This window comes from Chlamydotis macqueenii, chromosome 1 (genome assembly GCF_036417535.1).
Source record: "Chlamydotis macqueenii isolate bChlMac1 chromosome 1, bChlMac1.mat, whole genome shotgun sequence".
NCBI lineage: Eukaryota > Metazoa > Chordata > Aves > Otidiformes > Otididae > Chlamydotis > Chlamydotis macqueenii.
Genome location: NC_141556.1, coordinates 22,941,328 through 22,961,769, shown reverse-complemented (window position 1 = coordinate 22,961,769; position 20,442 = coordinate 22,941,328). Strand labels below are relative to the sequence as shown.

Here is a 20,442-nt window from a genome sequence, read left to right as displayed (position 1 = left end):
GAGTGTTTATTTAAAGAGAATGGTTCACGCCCTTATTTCAAAAATTTAGTAGACAGAGATAACAGCCAGTTATGTCTGCTCCATACCATGCAAAAATTCAGAAAAACACTGTAGCTAAAACACACCCACACATATGACTTCACTTTTGTTGTGCTGATTGCCATAAGCATTAAGAACTTGAATCCGTAAATAATAACAGAGGTTGTAGATGCATACTGCAGATGGGTATGTCTGCTACAGGATAGCTGGGAGAAGACATATCTTCGCTCTGACCGTTCACATCTTGCAACAATGAACTTTAGCAGACCTGACAATTCCGTTCCCAGCACTTGTGGACTTACGAAACTTACTGGCTAAAAAAACATCTACATTGTTTAAAAATGCATTGAAAAGCTAAAGTGCTGTCCCAGGACTACTTAAACAAAGAAACAAGACAACAAATAAACAAAATAACGGTTGTAGGTGTTTTTTTTGTGTAGTAATGCAATAACACTGAGTCACCAGGTGTCAGGCAAACAGCAAAGTAACATGAGGAATCTTCAAAAGGTCCAATCAGGCCTATGGTAAATCAGCTGAAATAAGGAGCAACCTCAACATTCAGCCATAACTGAAATTAAAAATCAATGACTTTCTTAGGTTTGGGAAAATCTACTTGAACATTACTTTCTTTTTATTTTACATATGCCTCAGAACTTTCTGACTCACCATACAGGGCTCAGGACATCTTGTTTAGCAGAATAAGAACAATACCATGTGCATTTTGTGATCAGGTAAGCAAGAAATCCTGCTTAAGCACTTTGTACATGAACAATATCCCTTGCTGGTAAGAAACGGTGAAAGTGGAAAACAGAGGAAAAATTATCAGTGTTTGAGTCAGACTTAGTCTGTGCATAAGGGAAGATCAATACAACAATTTGTAACTATCAAGAGCTGGAGCCTTCAAACGCCAGCTGGCTTAGCAAAAACCTTTCCACTGTGGCTGTATGTCAATATAAGGGTTATTTCCAAGCACCTTTAGTTGTTTTTCTCCAACATGATAAGGAGTGGACTCTAATATCCTGAGGCTTTCTCTTCAGACCTCTGGGTAGGAACTTGGAAGAACCACGGCAGAGACTGCACTAAGCCAGCCTTTCAAGTTTGCGCAGCCTGGCATGTGCTGAGGAGTCTGGCTGCCCTGTACCTGCATGTCCCCCACACAGATGATGACTTGAGTTTCCACATATCATTTTCACTTTCCTTTAAAAAAATACATGATAATTACCTCCAAAAAGTGGGACACAGTTACCACAAATGGCCATATTATGAGTTATGACTTAGTGCTATCTAGGGATATATTTATAAAATATGATTATGTGTGGCACGGGAACAGTGCCAATACATTTTTGTCTCTCGACTTGGGATCACGCAATATGGGAGCAAAGCCAGGGTAGTCCTAGAGTGGCTGCAGGACCAAACATGACAATCAAACATTGATCCAGATGGAGCTCAGAGTAAGCAATAATGTTTCTTCTGTGATTATATTTGCTTGCTTAACCTTAAAGTCAAAGGAAAGCAATTTACTATTGAAGTCTCCATGTTACTATTCCATAATATACAGCATACAGAATTGCGAATTTCTTGTTATTCTAAAGACTTTGATGAGTATATATATATATATATGGTAAACCTTGAAAGAAAAGAAATTGTGAGGAGGCAGCAGGCTGCAGTGCATGGGTGAGCTATAGCTACTTGCTTTCCACTGAGTTTGTACAAACTGCCACCTTTGCCTGCCACAAGAAAACACAAACTCCCTCGCCTTTCCACTGGAAAACATATAGCTCCAAGGAGAATATTCATTTAGTGAATGTCAAGGACTGTCTCTCACTGTGCTGTTCTTCTACTCCTGCAGATAAACATATGTGACAGAGAGCACATCTGTAAACTCTGGATGTTCTGAATTCCCCAGACAGGTCAGGTAACCACTATGTTACTGTGATGGTGTTAGGAACTGTTGTCCTGTACAGAGCAAGCACACCACCTAAACTTGAAGCCACATCTAAGTGACCAGATGATACTAATAATAAAAATAAGGAATTGTAGTTGCAAATGTTTTTTCTACCTGTTTGATTGCCAATTGTTTTTTTTTTTAGTAATTCTTTAGAATTGTTAGGGTGACTACTTTTTTATAGTTAGTTTCCAGTAGGGTTGATTAACACCTGTATTACAGGCCAAATAAAATAAATAGTAAATTTTGTATTGACTACACAACAGCTGGAACTTTATAAATCTAGTGTTGCCAAACATAATATTTCTGTATTTTCCTAGTGAGCTGATGAATTTTCCTTTTTTAACTAATGAACAGGTAATATTTATTACCTACTTTTCAATAAATATTTCAGCTGACCAAATGACATTCTTCCATTTCAAAATGTGAAATAAAAAGGGTAAGCTAATTTAACAAATTAGTTAAATACTCATAATCTCAGAGCATTCAGGTTGACTCCGTGGTTTTTAATGGCACTGGCAACATCTAGACAGTAATAATCAATACTAATTTCTATCTATTGTGATACTTGCATGTTATTGTACTTCCAGTACAAAATCACAGATTAAAGATGAAAAATTTATTGCAGTCATCTTTCAAGAGCTTTTTTTCCTTAATTAATTAAACACTTGAATAGATCAGAATTTCTTCTTCTTTATTACTGGTTATATTGGTAAATTCCAATTACAAAGGTCTTTAGCAATTTTGAATTCTGATTAGTCTTAAGTTAAAACATGTGGGAAAAGTTACAGGGAGATATGTAGATAGCATAGCCCTGGCATTGCAAATTGCAAAAAAGTACTGTAGGAACAGAGACATAGTGAAACCATTGCTTGAACTGCAGAAGTTTGGGGTTTTGCAAGAATGGACTTAACTAGTCACTCCCACTTCTGTGAAAATTCTTTTAATCAGAGTCCTACCTAATCAAGCGGTATTTCACACACTGCAAGGATGTTATAAGAAACCTGAAAGCTATTCATTTTGTGATAGCATAACATCTAACTTTTCATTGCTCACTGAAAGAAAATAAAAGTGATTGATGGAATAATCAACCATCATTATTACATGAAAACTCTTGGTTTTGCATAAGTCTAAATTTTCTTCTTTGTATTAAAACTATGGTAACATATTGATAGCTTCTTTCTCTAAACAAAGTTGCTTGGTTTTGATTTGTCTTGTTTTGCTTTCTTATTGGATAATAACAAAAAATGTTTATCAGAAAAAAAATAGTGTTTAAAAACCATACTAGCTTCTCTTACACTTCAGAGATAATATAAATACATTTCTTTACTCTCAAGGGGTAATTTGTCATTTATTTCCTACAAACCAGAAAAATTTAATCTGAATGAGCATGAAAAATAATCCAGATGTTGATGACAGATCTTTTTTTCATGTGTATGGTGCACAATAAAGAAACCCTCCAACAAATGCATAAGATTTATCTTGTAAAGCACTAAGATTTCTTGTTTCCATGCTGGCTGTGTAGAAATATGGAGTCATGTGCTTCGATTCTGCTTTCACTAGAATAAAAATACAATAAAACCTATGACTTTATAGAAACTAATAGCCACTTAGTGCCACTAAGGTAGGATATTGGGAGTCTGTTTGGATAGGACTTCTAGGAAGTCTTGAATTCTTAGCGAACCGAATTCTTAGTGAACCGAATGCAAAAAGACTAAAGAATATCCTCCCAGTAATGCCCTGTACTTGTTTCGGCTTTCTTCTGGGCCATGGCTTCAGACTCCTTTGGATTAAAGGCTTGGAAGTCAATCACTTTATTTCTTTAGTGAATATCTGAATCCAGACTAATATGAAAAGTTTAGGGGAAGGACCAAGTTCCAGTGCTTCTACCATCTTCATCTCAAAGCAGTGTTAGCACTGCTGTATTAAATATTTCTAGTTCCCTTCTGGAACTGTTCAGAGGCATAAACTTCTTCCCCTTGACTTAATATAGAATGGTTCTACCACACCCTTTTACCCTCCAGCTGAACTAAAATTTAGGCAAGTCAGCATCAAAGTTAATCATACTGGATAATAAACCTCACTCATTGGTGGATCTCAGGAGGAAGCTATGATTGGTGTGTGAATTTTCATCCAGTATTTAAAAACACATCCAAATTTTCATACTCTGAAATGTCACTGAGAATCCTCTGATAATCTTACCTTTACAGAAATAGCTCAAATACCAGCAAATAAAACTATTCAAGTAGAATACCAGTCAAGCTGATAATTTGTTAATAGTGCTGTAAGTAATAGGGAGAAGCACCTTTTTCAAATCCATCTGGCTGTGTAGGCTCCTATGGCTTGGCTTAAAAGAGTTTAGGCTTCCAAGTGTAACTAATAATAAAGAGTATTCTGTATTTCCTATATTCCAAATTATTTTTTTATTAAATGTTAATGTAATTATAAAAGTTAATAACCTTAAGTAATTGGCACAAATTGAAAAATGTTAATATGGAAACCTCAGTAATACATCATCACTTCAAAAGTGTACTGTGCAGAGAATACACAGAATTGCAACTCAAATATTTTCTGCAAATTATTTTACCTTTAATTATCAAATGTTCACTTTGATAATAAAGATAACAGGAGAATTGAGAGAAACATTCTCTCTATTTAAAATAGAATGCCTGAGGAATTTGTGCATCAAATTGTTTTTATTTCAGGCTTACAAGGGAGAGATTTGGCTAAGACTATAGGGAGCAACATTTTGGGTCCAATCTGTTCAGCATAAAACATAACCTGCTGTGTGGCCAAAACAATTGGATACCTTAATCCTCAGGAAGAACAGCAAATTCTTCCTCCACTGGAGCAAATTAGAGAAGCTTCTAAGATAAACTATCTTCCACGTATTTAATATTTCATACTATTAGAAATGCTTTAACCAGCCTTTGAGAAAATCTCTCTGACTCATAGCTGCTTGCAGAAAAACATACAGAAGTGTATGAGTTGCTATGGTGCCTAAATGCTAATGGACAGATTCAGTTTCTGTTAGCCTTTAGAGGTATCAGCCTTTCCCATCAGCTATATGGAGAACTAGACACTTACTGTAGGCTTCACCAGCTACTGAAATTGAATAGACTAGACTAGAATCTTTAAGGTTGGAAAAGACCTCTAAGATCATCAAGTCCAACCACCAACCCAACATCACTATGCCTACTAAACCATGTCCCAAAATGCCACATCTACACATTTTTTTAACACATCCAGGGATGATGACTCCACCACTTCCCTTGGAAGCCTGTTCCAATGCTTGACCACTCTTTCAGTAAAGAATTTTTTTCCTAATATCCAATCTAAATCTCCTCTGATGCAACTTGAGTCCATTTCCTTTTGTCCTATCACTAGTTACTTAGGAGAAGAGACCAACACCCACCTCACTACAACCTCCTTGCAGGTAGTTGTAGAGAGCAATAAGGTCTCCCCTCAGCTGAGGGAAACCTATTTGCCTGTGAGGGATGAACTGAATTCCATCACTTTCCTCTTGGATTTCTTGTTTAGTTCGCTCAGATTCTCTCTGGTTTTGCTTAAGATTACATTTGATAACAAGGTCTAACATCTCTAACTTGCTTTTGAATCCAGTACTCCTTTGACTATAGATCTGAACTTGGTTGATTGCTGCTGAATATATAATCTCTCTAGAATAGAAAAACTAAGTAGCGCTGTCTGATCGTGTCAGCAATGTCTGTTAATTATAAATTTATTCTCTCCTCACTGAAATTCCTGCCCTACAGTATTAAGTCTACCTAATTTCATTGTCATTCCCTTTAACACAGAGAAATGGTTATTTTCCTCCTTATATGAGAATCTAAGATTTGTCAAGATTATTTCACTGACAGTGACCTCCCTAAAGAATTGCTCAATTTTTGGAGTTTGTCACTTATCAGCCATTATCAGTCAGATTACTTTTTACATGAATGAACTGTAAATGTGGTTTATTTATACTACCAAATACCCTTAATAAAACCCTTGTTGCTTTTTTTTCCTTGATACTGTCTCTAATATGTCTCATTTTGTAAGTAAAAGTTGTTGTAGGAAAATGAAAAAGGGTCATATTATTCTGTTACAGAGGTACTAAAAAAGCATTTCATTTCCCATCATGACTGTCCTACTGGCTTGTAAAACTGTTGTCTTACCAAACAAGTCATAAATCGACATATGGTAAAATTAATAACTTGTACAAACATTCTTACTTGATTTGATAAATTTAAGAGGAGATTTTAAATTTGAACATTTAAGTTAGGAAGCTTGCAAAGGTATTCTTTTCCTCAAAACATGTGGAATGCCTTATTCCTGTTAATAAAGGTAATAAGCATACCTGAAGGGCTTAATAACACCGCAGAACTGCAGCTGTGATGTTTCTTACACTTACTGAAAGGTGTAAAAACACATGCATTATCAATACAGTTTCTCTCACGTTTTTAAGTTCATTATATTAGAAAACTGTACTCTAACGTATCTGAATATCCTTAACTGTCAGGAGATGCAAATCAGTTTTCATTGGGTAATGAGGGTAAATTCTTTATCACCTTCCTTTACATATAAATTATTACAATACCTTACGAATTAGACCTTGTTCCTCAAAACAGAGAATTGACCTCTGTCATGTTCTACACCATGAATTTTGAATATGGAGCATATATATTGCTCAATTAATCAGTACTTAAGATCTGTACATAAGCAAAAGCACAGCTATAAACTGCACTTACTTTTAGGTTCTACCTTCTAATTTCACATCCAGTATTTTCATAACATCTGACTTTAATCACATGAGTTTGTGAGGTACCTAAGAATCACAGCAGCTCCAAGCTTTGCGTGCTGCGCGTGTTTACACTATAATCACACATTACTTGATCCCATTAAGAGTGATTCAGACCACTGTGCAATTTTAGTTTCTTGTATAGCCACCTGGATTAATTCCACTATAATAATTAGTATGTCAAAGCAGAACTTATTTGAAATCACTCCCTTCTCATCACCAATAATAAATTAATAGAGGTGACAACTCCTTTCTTAAATTCATGTAAGGGCACAGGATTCTTTATTACAAATGATGTCCCATAGCCTCAGTGCATTCACAAGCCAAATTAGACACCTTAGAAAATGTGACAAAAGCACATGAAATAATTAATGAACTATTTTAAACTCTGGGATTTCTATCAGTTCAGGTCTGTGTTATTTTAAGCTTTAGCCATGTTTTCAAACATTCCTCTGTACCACCAAGATTTTTTTTTTAAATTATACAGAATTGTGTCATGTGATTAACTTATGACAGAACAAACATCATAGATCTTAATAAAATGGTAGCAGATATTCCCCCTTCCATTCCCATTTCTACAGCTGAAAGCAGTATCTTTATTTCTTCAGCAGAGTATAGATTAGTGAAACCAGAGTTGCTACCACAGTGAATCCTAGCAAGGTCAGCAGAGCTCAGCCCTTCCCAACTAACTGTTAATCTTGTTTGTCCCTATCTGATCACTCATCTGCTATTATCTCCCATTATACGTAGATAGCTTTTAATCCTATCAGAATATGGTACCAATGGCATCGTATGATGCTAAGCACTTCTGACAGTACAAACCCCTAAATTTTGAACTGACAATAAGAACTCATAACTTTAAAAATCACAGATGTGCCCAGCTTCAACTATTTTAAAAAGGGTTTTTTTTCTCTATTGGTAGTTGTAGACTTGAGAATTGGATTTTTAAATATGTGAGTTAGGAGCATAGCTCCAGCACATTTTAAGTGGGACATTTAGTTCTAGTTTGCTTAATGCCTTAAAAAAATGTCAAAACTTATCAGCCTCAAAGGGCATTATTTGAAAGCTTCTGTTTTAATGGTAAATAATGATTTGAGAATGCAAATTTTGTACTCAGTGACAGAATAGAAAGGTGTCAGCTTTTTTCAAGAAAACATTTAAAACAGTCTGAGCAGAATATTAAGTCAGAAGAGTTTTGTACAGATTGATGTGTTAGCAGCTTCAAAAGATAGCAGGAGAAGATGAATTTTGTAAATGGCTGATTCCACAATAATGATTCTCTGGAGAGTTCAAAGTTTTCCATGAGAAACCCCATTATTCTTTTTTTTTTAAAAAAAAAATGTCCCCTATAGATACTGCTTTCTCAGAAAAAAAAATATTACAACGTAGAGTGGTCATTAATTTTTAGTTAACAAGTGTTGACACCTTATTTTCAGTTTGCCTGCTAGTTTCTGTTCTTATGTTTTCATTCTCTAGTATGATTCTGCCCTTTTAGGTAGAAATTTTGCATCTTCAGTTTTTAAATGGAGCTGATGCTGCATGTCTATGTGTCTGTGCATGTAGCCAAAATTAATCTTTTCTTAAAGGCATTTAATTAACGTGTCTAAAAACCAAATAACAGTAGGGCTTACAAGTCCACTCGGATTATGAAATTAGTTCCAGAAGAATAGAGTAAAGGTAACAGACATTAATTTAATATTGTAAAGCAAGGGTAAGTGATTTACTTTCAAGTCCAGCAAGGGCCATGGAATCACAGCATGGCTGAGGTGGGAAGGGACCTCTGGAGATCACCTACTCCAACCCCTCTGCTTAGAGCAGGCTCAGCTAGAGCAGGGTGCCCATGTCCAGCTGAGTTTTGAAAATCTCCAAGGATGGAGACTCCACAACCTTTCCAGGCAACCAGTTCCAGTGTTATTGTAGATTTGTCACAAAATCCCAGCAAGAAACATAGTTGCTTTAATTTATCCCAGAGAAGACCAGAGAAAAGGTTGCACAGTCAGACTCAGAATTTGTTTCCTGACTCTCCTCTTCAGCAGGAAGGGGAAGTGATGTTGCAGTGACCTCTGTCAGAAGAAGACAACATTTATCGAAGCATTGACTGCAAAGGGGAGTAAATGCTTCCACCTATTCTCTGCTCCCTTCTCGCTTATCCCCACTCACCTAAAAAGATGCCAAGTAGCAAGTATCTCTATTCACCTGCAGGATAAGGAGCCCATCAAAGCAAATAAGATGTCTGTTTGCACATATGAGAGTACAGGTTCTGCCCTTACCTTTAAGATTAAGTGAAAGACTCATCACCTCTGTAAATACATTGTGTTCTAGTATGTGATGTTTCCTCAATATTCAACCCTGGGACTACTGCAGTGTGTAAATGTAAATATAAATACAACTACATTACTAAAGGTAGGCAAAAAACCAGCTACCCTATACTAGCCATAAATCTATATATAAATTAATTATTAAATTGTCCATTGTCAATGAAAAGCAATTGGTTTTAGACACTATACTTTGCTATCTGTCCTGAGAAAACACAGGCAATAGAAAAACAGCAGCCTACACTCCACAGTAATTCAAATCTCATGTACAAATAATTTTCTTTACTCCTATTACAAATGAAGAAGTTCTGTCCTCTTAAAAATCATGCAGAACTGCAGTTAGCATACAATTGGTAGAAGAATATCTAGGCAGAAACAAATGTCGTATCAATTCCATCAGTCCACTGTGCACTGGTGCTTATGATCACCCTTCAGTCATGAAGGTGTCATGTAATATTACACAGATGAATCCTTGAGGGGAACAAATCTTCTTCATATTTTGTAAATAAAAATAAACAGAGTAAACAAAAATAAACACATTTCAAGGTGATTACTTGCAATCAAAAGCAAAACAGTTACTCCAATAAACAGAAATATGTATGTTTTCTTCCCCTTGCAAATACCCTCCATAAGGCAGCCAGGTGTTCTTCATAATGCGGGTCATACTTTGTGAGGTGAAACCTATGAAGTTGAGTGTGACAGCATATTAAGTGGATTTGCATCCACTCATACTATCTTAGTTTAGAGGGATATACTGCATTAAGAGAGGTGAGAAGTTGGTTTAATATGCATAAGAGTAGAATCGTGTGGGGAAATTGAATAAAAAGAAAAAATGCTTGTCTCAAAAATACCAGTTGCTTCTTAATACTAGAAATTATTATAATCTTGAAGAGCAGAGGCTTAATTCTAAAACACAGGAAAAGTTTTTTAAGCATAGAAAAAAATATTTTACTGTGAAGATGATAAAATATTGGAACTGATTGCTCAGAGAGAATTTTGGAGGATTTTTTCACCCTTGTATATATTTAAAACCTGGCCAGACATGGTCCTAAGTAACCTGATTTAGTTGATCCTGATCTGAGCAAGGAGTTGGAGTAGGTGATCTCCATAGGTCCGTGCCAACTTCAGCAGTGCTGTGATCCTGTGATTGTTAGGATAGAAAAATGCTACCTTGAATGGCTGTGAAAGCCAGGGATTTCCTTTCATGTATCAGTTCACTTTTAATATGCTGCATTATTAATGACTGAACCGAGGATGCACGTGAAAATTGACACACAGCACTTCTGTCAACTCCCAGCACAGGAGGTCTGGCAGTCTGTGTAAATAGTGACCTCTGTAAACCAATTCAGACACAACGGCAGTGCTGTCCTGAGGAACAGGAATTTGGGATTAATAGGAAAAGGCAAAGAGTTAAAGTGTTCTCTACTTATGCCTCCCAACACATGACCAAAAATAAAGAAATATTTGGGCATATAGCACACCCAAAAAATTGTTACACCGGTACATAATGTGGAGTAGCCTAGTTGTCCTGGATTCAGCTGGGATAGAGTTCATTTTCTTCCTAGTAGCTGCTATAGTGCTGTGTTTTGAATTTAGTATGAGAATAATGTTGATAACACACTGATGTTTTAGTTGTTGCTAAGTAGTGCTTCTACTAAGCGAAGGACTTTTTGGCTTCTCGTGTCCTGTCAGCAAGAAGGTTGGTGGTACACAAGACTCTGGGACAGCTGACTCAAACTGGCCAAAGGGATATTCCATACCATATGGTGTCATGCTCAGCATATAAACTGGGGGAACTTGGCTGGGAGTTGTCAATCGCTGCTCAGGGATGGACAGGGCATTGGTCTGTGGGTGGTGAGCAATTGCATTGTACATCACTTGTTTTACATATTCTTTTATTATTCTTATAATTATTCTCTCTTTCTTTGCTGTCCTATTAAACTGTCTTTATCTCAGCCCACAAGGTTGGTGGGGTTTTTTTTTTCCATTCTGCTCCCCATCCCGCAGGATGGGGGAGAGGAATGTGAGTGGGGGGCTGTGTGGTGCATAGCTACTAGTTGGGGTTAAATCATGACACTAGTACAGGGAACAGTTAACATATCCCATGAGACAGAAAGTTAACCTCAGAGAATTTTTTTCCTTTTTTTTTTCTCTCTCAGTAAATCACTAGTTTGAAAACAGATACTTTTTCATTAGTGTCCAGAATGCTCTATCCCACTTTTTCATCTCCCCTTATTGCAATACTTAGAGTCAGCCAGAGAAATCATGACAGGTATTGATGAAATATAACAATCTAGGAAGAGAAAGGTTTCATATAAAATATACAGCTTATCTTTTTATGCTAAACTTTCATGCTCACCAAATGAAAATAGATGACTCTCCTTGTGCTTTAACAACACAGATCCAGAAGGATCTCTACCAGAAATGTAGATAATTATCACTGCAAATCTTACAATATGCTACCTACCTTTGATAACATTTCCCATTTGCCAGCAACATATTTTGCTCCAGGTTTTCTTTAAAATCACTAAAGAGTCATTTAAACCCCTTCTATCTTTATATTCCTTGAGTCAGGGATTCCCTTTTCATTAAAATTGCATAGGAATAAAAAAAGTTTAGAAGAGGGAAAAAACTGAACTACAGCCAATATTATTGTCAACCAAAGGGTCTGGTATATTACCTAAAGCAAAAAAAAAAGCTTCCACTTGGAAGCTAAATTCAAAATGACCTTGTGCTTTTTTCAAAAACATTGGCAGTTCAGGTCATTGGAATAAATTGTGATAGACAGTGCTTCTCTCTGTACAGTTAGAAGGCATGTCTAGTGTGTGAATTGCCACCAAGTAGGGAAAAAAAAAAACAACAACAAACAAAACGCAGCAAGAACATTGATCAATTTCTTTGTAAAATAATGGTAAATATCGTCTACAATAATCATGAATGTCATGAACTAATGCAAGTTTCCAGGAACTTTATTTCACCACCAAGTATGTCCTACCCTATTCAATTCTACATTCATAAATTAATCCCGTTCTTTATTAGCCTCTAGTGTTAACAGCGTAAGCATTTGTAACTATATTTCCCTCGCAAGCAGATCCCAGCTGCACAGAATAGTATGTAGTGTTGTTTAAAAATATATATTGTAGTCGTGATAAAGATCACTAAATCACTGAGTCAGAAACATAGATAAGAAACCAGAACTGCTAGTGAGTATTTTAATTGAGATTTAAATATGCAAATTGAAAGCAAACTCCTCACTGTTCACTTCTGTAAGGAAATCGTTAACAGTAATTTCAGAAGAAGGCAATTTTCAAAAGGGCGTTTTTTTCAATTCATTCTCTTGCGAACACATAAGCAACCTCTGTCAAAGGATTTTAATCTGCCAATACCACTGCATGAGTTCTCAACTTGTTTCTATAATAGCAGCTTTTCACCGGCCTATTTTGATCGACAGATCCTTATTTTTAACATCTACCTCTTTTGGGAGTAGCTTAATGTTAAGACAAAAAATACACTTGGGGTTTCAAAGCAGGTGGAAAAACTCACAGTTCTGATTAAATGAGAACTGCTTCTAATCCTGTTTTCCACAGTGCCTTAAAGCATCCTATATAAAGAAGAAAACACATCTTGTCACTTCTGAAACATTTAAAGAAGAAAAAGTGGGGGGGAAAGGAGTACATGTAACTTACCATTGAAGTTTACTGCCCGGATATAACTGAGTAGTTCTTTACCATCAATTGTGCTCATCCTCGGACATAGGCCAATATATCCAGGACAGAGATCTTTATGCATGTTGTGTAGTGCATAGGCCATGGAATATACTGCATCGATTACAAACTGAACTTTTCCTTCTTGCTCATAGGCTGAATCTCTTGCAATTCTTTCCAAGCCTAAGGAAGAACGAGAAAGAGTCAGTTTACTTCTATTCATGTGTCTGTGCAAGTGCATGAGTGTTTGCATGCAAAAACTCACAATAGAACATAAATAGTTACAGTCAGATTGATAGGTACAGTTAGGACTCATCTATCCATCACCTAAATAAACAAGACAAGGAAAAATATGGCCATCTGGTTTTGCCTCTAATCATTGTATGCTGTGCCAGGTATATAAACAGTATGTTGAATTCTGGGCTGGGAAAGAGGATAGAACATTTCATTACAAGAAAAAGAAATATAGATATATGTATTTCTACAATCCAGTAGAAAAAGTCTCTTTCCACCTTATTGACTTTCATTCAACAGCTGTTTATTGTTATTTATAGGACACTTCTACAGCAGCCTGCCATTCTGGTTTAGATAAATTTTAGGCTACCTTGATTTTTATCCCTGTCTATTGTTTGATAAACATTATTTAAACATGTCAGGGAAAAAAAAAGCTGAATGCTTGCCAAGTGATGTGGCCATCTGTCACCATATCGAAAAGTGCTTATTCTGAGTCTTGTTTCCTGTATTTACTAGTGAATTATGCTTCACATTGAGAAACGTGTACTGCCTGCTATTTCCTACACTGGGATCTTTCCTTCAGAGGGAATACAGAGCAAATCAATTCATTATGAAAGTTTGATTCTGTGGGAATTGCCCACATTAATCATCTATGTCCAAATCCAGAGAACCTTTTGCATTCATAGATGATAGTACTAAGTGGAAAAGGTAAAAAATGAAGTTCAAGAAATTTATATTTTAAGTAGACAACCAACATGAAATTCCATGTCCTGTTTAGGAATTCAGCCACTGATTTCAAAGGCTCAGAATCTTAAATTACAAGGGGAAACAGTACTATGCAGATCTTGATGTGAAATCTGCCCTGCTGAAATCTGCAGTCAAGTTCCCATTTACTCAGTGAATACAAGGTTAAATATTGAGGTTATCTACTAGAATAACAACTCATTCAGTTTGAAAATAATCCATTCACATTATTTAAAACTATGTAGAAGTGAACCAGAAGTTTATGCACCGTTTTTTTTTTTATTTTAACATTCTATATAGGTTTTTTTTAATGTTTCTTTTTTATCTTTAAACATGGGCTTTTATCAGTTCAAGATATCAATTTTGTTGTATCTAAGTTTTTTAAAATGCATTGTTTATGTCTGAAAATACACTGTACACAAGATTTTTCTTTAGACGAAGTATACATGTCCATGAAAAAAAAAAGCCATGGAGTCTACACAGATGCCTTTCTTCTGTTTGCCTGCTGCCCTTCAGTGCTGCTATCTCACATTACAACGATAACATATAAACTAATTTGTAATCTGACAATCAGTAGTGTTTTGTGCTTTAAATGTCCCTGAGCACTGGGTGCAACAGACAGCTTCATAAACACATGATGTGCTTTTATATATCCTCAGGGATTAGTGAAAAAAAAAACCCACTACCTCTTGAAAAGGTATTAACCATTTGGAGAAGAAAGCATATAACTCATTTTGGTGATCTGTTACAAGGAACTTCATAGGCACTTTTCAAGACCTGCTATCTAATGATTGGCAAATAATTAGTAAATAGTGTGACTCTACTGCAAATAAACAGAAAAAGGTTTCCTTGCACATGCTGAAAATTACGGTCAGTTGCAATGCCTTGCCCAGACACAGAAGGTATAAAGGATGGAAAAGACGTGGCTTAATTAAATTGCAACTTCATTAACTTATTTCACTTATAACTGGCTTCCAACAGCAAGTGATGGGTAGAACTCATGATCCCCACCTTAATTGTTCCTGCCTTATTAAGGACTGCCAGACAAGTGAAGGAGAGGGTTTGCAAAACTGCTGCAGACACACAGCAGTCAATAACCTGTATGTACTCCCAAGAACTTCCTCCTTCTCTAAACAGGATGGTCAGGACAGGAGGAGTTTGAAGGGGATATATCCACTTTAATTGCCGAGCTAAATATAATTCCCCTCACATATCAGATGGATGGATGTGTATGCTGAATGGTGGGGGACTGGTGAAAGACAGAGGGAATAATTTTCTATAACAAATGCTAAGTGACAAAGTTGCAAATACTTACACAAGCATCTTGTACTAAGTGACTCAGACTTTTAAAGGTAAAAAAACAAAACAGTATTACTTTCCCCTATGTTGCACTGTAGTTTAAACACACATAGAATTCGCATAAATTTCTTCCACAGCCTAACAGTTTACCTTTACTCTTCACAGATATATGATCATAAACTAATTTATCATATAAATTACAGAGAAAATAAAAATAATTTATTAGGACTGAGCATAGAATCATGGAATCATAGAATAGTTTGGATTGGAATGGACAACCTGTTCCTGTGTTCCACCACCCTAATAGTAAAAAATTTTTTCCTAATGTCTAATCTGAATCTACCTCCTTCTATTTTTAAAATATATTTCCTTACATACAAAGGAGTGACAAACACCACAGAGTTATCAGTTTTAAACCTGTCAAACCCAAAAAGCAATAGACAAGAAAAGCCTCTGTGCTTTGCATAACTAAAAAACTGAACAAATTGGATTATGTGCTCTTTCGTTTTGATGTTCCTCTTCATCTTCTCTTTCTAGAATTCTCAAACATCTAAAACTTTACTTTATAAAGACGACAAGAACTCATCAACTTAAACTACATTACACTGCCCTAAATAAATGTTAATGTATAGCAGTAAAATGATACATATTATCTAAGCCATAAATATGGTCAGCTACTACAGACATAATATTACACACTTGGAAGACATGATTATAGTTTTTCTTCAGACTTGTATATCAAGTAATAACAGTTTCATTTATAGCTTGACTCTGAGCTCTACAAGGCGTGTTTCTATCCATAGTGGTGACTTGAAAGGATATAACAATTTGTATCTCATAATAGAAATGTTTTAATGCTTTCTTAATATTCATTTCAATTTCTTATTCTACAGTTTTTCCTCTGGAAAAATTGATTAGGCTGCGTCTTTATCAAAAAGAATGAGATGTTTCCAGCCCTTGAACCCAGGCACTTGATAGTCTGACAGTGTATCAAGAACTGAGACGAGAACAAGGCTCACATCATCCCTCCCTATTCTGATCTCCAAACAAAGGAAATCCAGGGAAATATGCAATGGTGCTTTCCAGCAAGTCTTCCAATCCAGCTGTTGAGAAGTGCAAGTTTGTGGGGAATTTCAGCAAGATGACAAGACTTTCCCTGACCAATGGAGGAAATACATAGACACATGTACTAATTTTATTATCTTGGGTTAGAGAAGAGCTAGGAGAGGTGTAACACTAGTCCAGGAAAAGTGACAACTCCTCCTTCCATTTGAAATCTCTTTGGGCAACCCTACAGTGCACACAGGAATGATCCTTCAACACTACATGTTGAAGAGCTGCTTCAAGAGTTGCTTGTATTTCCTGAGCAAGAGTGACAAACTGGACTGCTGCAGGAGGTATTCCCTCCATACCTTGCAATCATTTCTCCCTTTGTTCCTGTAGTTCTGATGCTGCAGGAATAACTGTGCTTCCTGCTCAGCTATGACAGGGCAAGATAAGGAGCATAACAGTAGGAAGGTGAGATGTGGATTAGATGGATAAGAGGATGTGGCTGGCGCTACTAGTCTGAGGGGGACAGCAAAGCAGGTAACATTCTCAGTTCCTCAGGTATGAATTGGGAATCAAGAGATTTCAAGGAACAGACTCAAGAGAAATGAGGCCTTTACAACAGTAAATTAAAATATATCCTAATTAAAACCTTAATAAGAGCATACAGTAAGTAAATAAAGATTAGTGTAATATAGCTAAGATAATGAATTCATACATGGGGGATGATATCACCTGTGGGATACAAACAACTATCTTAAACAATCAAAACTTAAGTTGCTGATCTCACCAACAGGGGACCAATCTGCAAGGTGATAAATGTTGCATAATTCATCTAAGTTTTAGAAACCATGTTCTTAAAGCGTATGTAGAAGTAACGTCTGCGCACATGTAAGTCGATGGCAATAGGAAAACTTCAGAGAAGAGTTCCTAGTTATTATTCTCTTAAGAATACAAAAAATTCTAAATAAGACAAATGGATACGGCTGTTTTGTAACTTGTAATACAGAGAGGGGAAAAAAAAAATTTATTTATTTCGTTGCTCTCTTTCTGGAAATTGCCTGTTCACCTTACATTTCTGAGCAATCCCATTCCTGCTGTCTTGCAAATCTTTCTGTTTCCATTTAGCATTATTGAAAGCAATTTATGTAAATGTGCAGCCTACATTATTTCTCAAGATTATGAAACTCTTTATCAGGGCCTGTTGTGGTAGGATAAGGGGAAATGTTTTTAAAATAGAGGGTGGCAGATTCAGACTGGATATAAGGAAAAAATTTTTTACAATGAGGGTGGTAGAACACTGGAACAGATTGCCCGGAGAGGTGGTGGATGCCCCATCCCTGGAAATGTTCAAGGCCAGGTTGGATGATGCTCTGAGCAACCTCATGTAGTTGAAGATGTCCCTGGTCCTTGCAGGGGGCTTGGACTAGATGACCCTTAAATGTCCCTTCCAACTCAAACTATTCTGTGATTCTATGATTATTTCTCTAGTTTCAAGAATCCATCCTATATATCTAATTAAAATCTTAATTTAATGCTACTTGAAGATCAAAGATGGAAGTTAAGGACCTTCCATACAACAGCTGGTTAGCGCTTCAGATTGGAATTGTGTAGTGAGGGCTTGAGAAAGGCTTTGGGCACTGGACAGCTTTGGGAGATAGGAATCCATAGTTTAGAGGAAAAGAGATATCTGGTGTGAGGATGCAGTGTGCATGGGAACAGGATCCTGATTTTGACACAATAATCATCATAAGCTCAAGTTCCAAACTCAGAAAAATAGTGCAGCCAGAGACAATAAAGAGGAACACATAACTAGAGCTCCGTATATGATGCTTCAAGGAGTCATCTTAATTTTCTAACGTGTAGTCAATGGCTTTTTTTTTTTTTCCATGTCAATCTCCTTTATTATCTTTTTTTTTTCTTGGGTTTTGTCTAGGACTGATTGGGACACAACTGGCCAGATCCTTTTTATTCTTGAGTTCCAATATTGGCTCGATGTAAGACTTCTTCCATTGTTTTGGAGTTCTAATTGACAGAAGCTTATCCAAATCAAAGTTAACAACATTGAAAGCTTTCAACTTTCCTTTCTGAAAACTCTCACATGGAAATAATAGAAATGTTCTCTTTAAAAACTCTCACCTTTAGCTGTTGCAATGTGTCATAGTCTTTCACTCAGTTAAAATGGAATTTTAGATTGAATTATTTCTTATTACCCTACTCTGACTTGATTGGTAGAAAATTAAATTAATTTCCTGACTTGAGTCTCTTTTGCCTATGACTGTAATTGCTGAGTGATCTCCCTGTCCTTATCTCGACCCATAAGTCTTTCATTATATTTTCTCTCCCCTGTCCGGGTGAGTAAGGGAAGCAATAGAGCGGCTTCAGTGGGCACCTGGAGTCCAGCCTGGGTTAGCCCATCACAATCTATCAACGGACTCACATTCTACATCTGCTTGAAAAATTCAACTGCCAAATACAGATTTGCATTTATACTATTTTAAGCCACTTATTTCTATGTTTGCTATTGCAGTTGGTAATTTTGGTCAGAATCAGTATTTATTGGGGAAAAAAAAAAAAAAACTAGCCTAGGAAAAAAAGCCACAAGACTTGCACATGTTGTTCTTCAGTTGGGGAACAGCAATGTGAGCAGTTGGCTTAGCAATGACAGAGGTCCTACTGCAGGAAGGCCAAGAATCTCCTAACTGTGGATTTGTCAGCAGCAAGGCAAGATCCCATTCTGAGAGCCTGTATTTCTCCCTCCTTTCCACATTCTCACCCACTCTTCTGTCTCTCTGTCCCCTCTCACATGTGCTGAGTGACAAATCAGCTCTTTTATGGACTGTGCTTTCAGTAAGGGGAGAAAACTTTCTAGGGTAATTTGGGGAGGATAAATAATGTGGAGGGGGGACAAAAATGACAATAAAAATCATTTGTGATAATGGTAACAGGCAAAATCATTACTCATTAACAGCTTTTATTCTATTTGCTTCCCTTTACCTGCTTTTTTATATATATACTTGTGCATAATTAATGCTTAAAGGTGCCTCTGTGCAACTTCGATTTTTTTTCCAAACTTCTGTGTTGACAAGTCTGGATCTTTGATACTTAGTAACATTTTCTCAGTTCACAGTTACAAATAACATTTTTTTAACTCACAGCTAAATTATTCATGTCCAGTACTTGGCTCACAAACTAGTTTTACTTGACCTGTGCTTGGAAGCAAAGAATTCAAAGATAAATATTATTGTGTTGAGATGAATCTTTTTGTGCGTGCCAATCACGATTACAACTAAATCACAATAATTTACAAGCAGGCTCCCACTACTCTTCAGTGCAGGCGTGATAGTCCTCTATTTGTCGGAATCTGATAGAACTTCCCATCTTTGCAGCAACGGTTTCTTCCTCAGAAAGCTGGCATCTGTAACTGTAAGCCACTTCAGCAGGCTCAGCAGGACACACCAACAGCATATGTTGCTCCCATTTAAGCCTTCCCGATTATTCAGCCGTTTTCCTCACACATTATACAGCTTGCTGTCTCTGAACAAATAATGCAGTAGAGATCATCATCTTCTGTTACTCAAACTTAAAGGGATGATATACTTTTATGGTGGGGGAGTTGAGTTTTCTAAGAGCTGCATGATGACTGAAATGCTTGTTTTGTGCATGAGTTAGCTCACAGAGAGCATCACAAAAACCGTGGCTCCTCTGTAATAGTATGGTGTCAGTTTAGGAAGCAATTCAGAGAGGAAGTTAAGGATTATATCAATTTTCGCAGCCATTTCAAAAAGAAAATTGAGAATGTAGAAGCAAAGATAGTGAAATGGTAGTGAAATGAAGCAGTTTGACTGTCTGCTGTTCTCAAACAACTGACAGATGTGGTTTTGTGGTTTAATGAACAGACACTTGATATAATTTTTCTGGGGTTATGCCTCTTTACACCAACTCATAAAAAAAAAAAAAAGAAAAAGAAAAACAAGACAGCAAGACCAATTAGTAAAAGTCTGAGAAGGAAACAGTTTTTCAATCCCTAGAATAATTTGGAGTATTTTAAAATACTTTCTACCCAGAACTGATCTGAAATTTCACATTTGTAAAACACTTTTCCAACAGAAAATAGCAAAAAGAACATTTCATATAAGTGAACACATTTCAGTAATTTTCACTTAAACATCATCATAAATGAGAACCTAGCGTTTTTGTTTGTCTGGTTCTTTAAACGAAGTACCTTAAAAATTCTACCCCTGCCCATAAACATTTTTCATTGGAAATACCATAACATTTTTCCTGACCTTCACAATAAATCAGAAATTTGTTTCA

The 20,442-nt window shown here is 36.3% G+C and overlaps 1 protein-coding gene across 3 annotated transcripts in view; it reads right to left on the bottom strand.

Annotated features, from left to right (window-relative positions):
- GRM8 (glutamate metabotropic receptor 8) overlaps positions 1-20,442 on the bottom strand; it is a 343,105-nt gene that overhangs the window by 117,235 nt on the left and 205,428 nt on the right. For all 3 annotated transcript variants that reach the window (XM_086739982.1, XM_086739981.1, XM_086739983.1), the window contains exon 6: positions 12,784-12,984. In XM_086739982.1, coding sequence (XP_086596108.1) covers positions 12,784-12,984 — 201 coding nt within the window. The remainder of the gene's footprint in view (positions 1-12,783; positions 12,985-20,442) is intronic.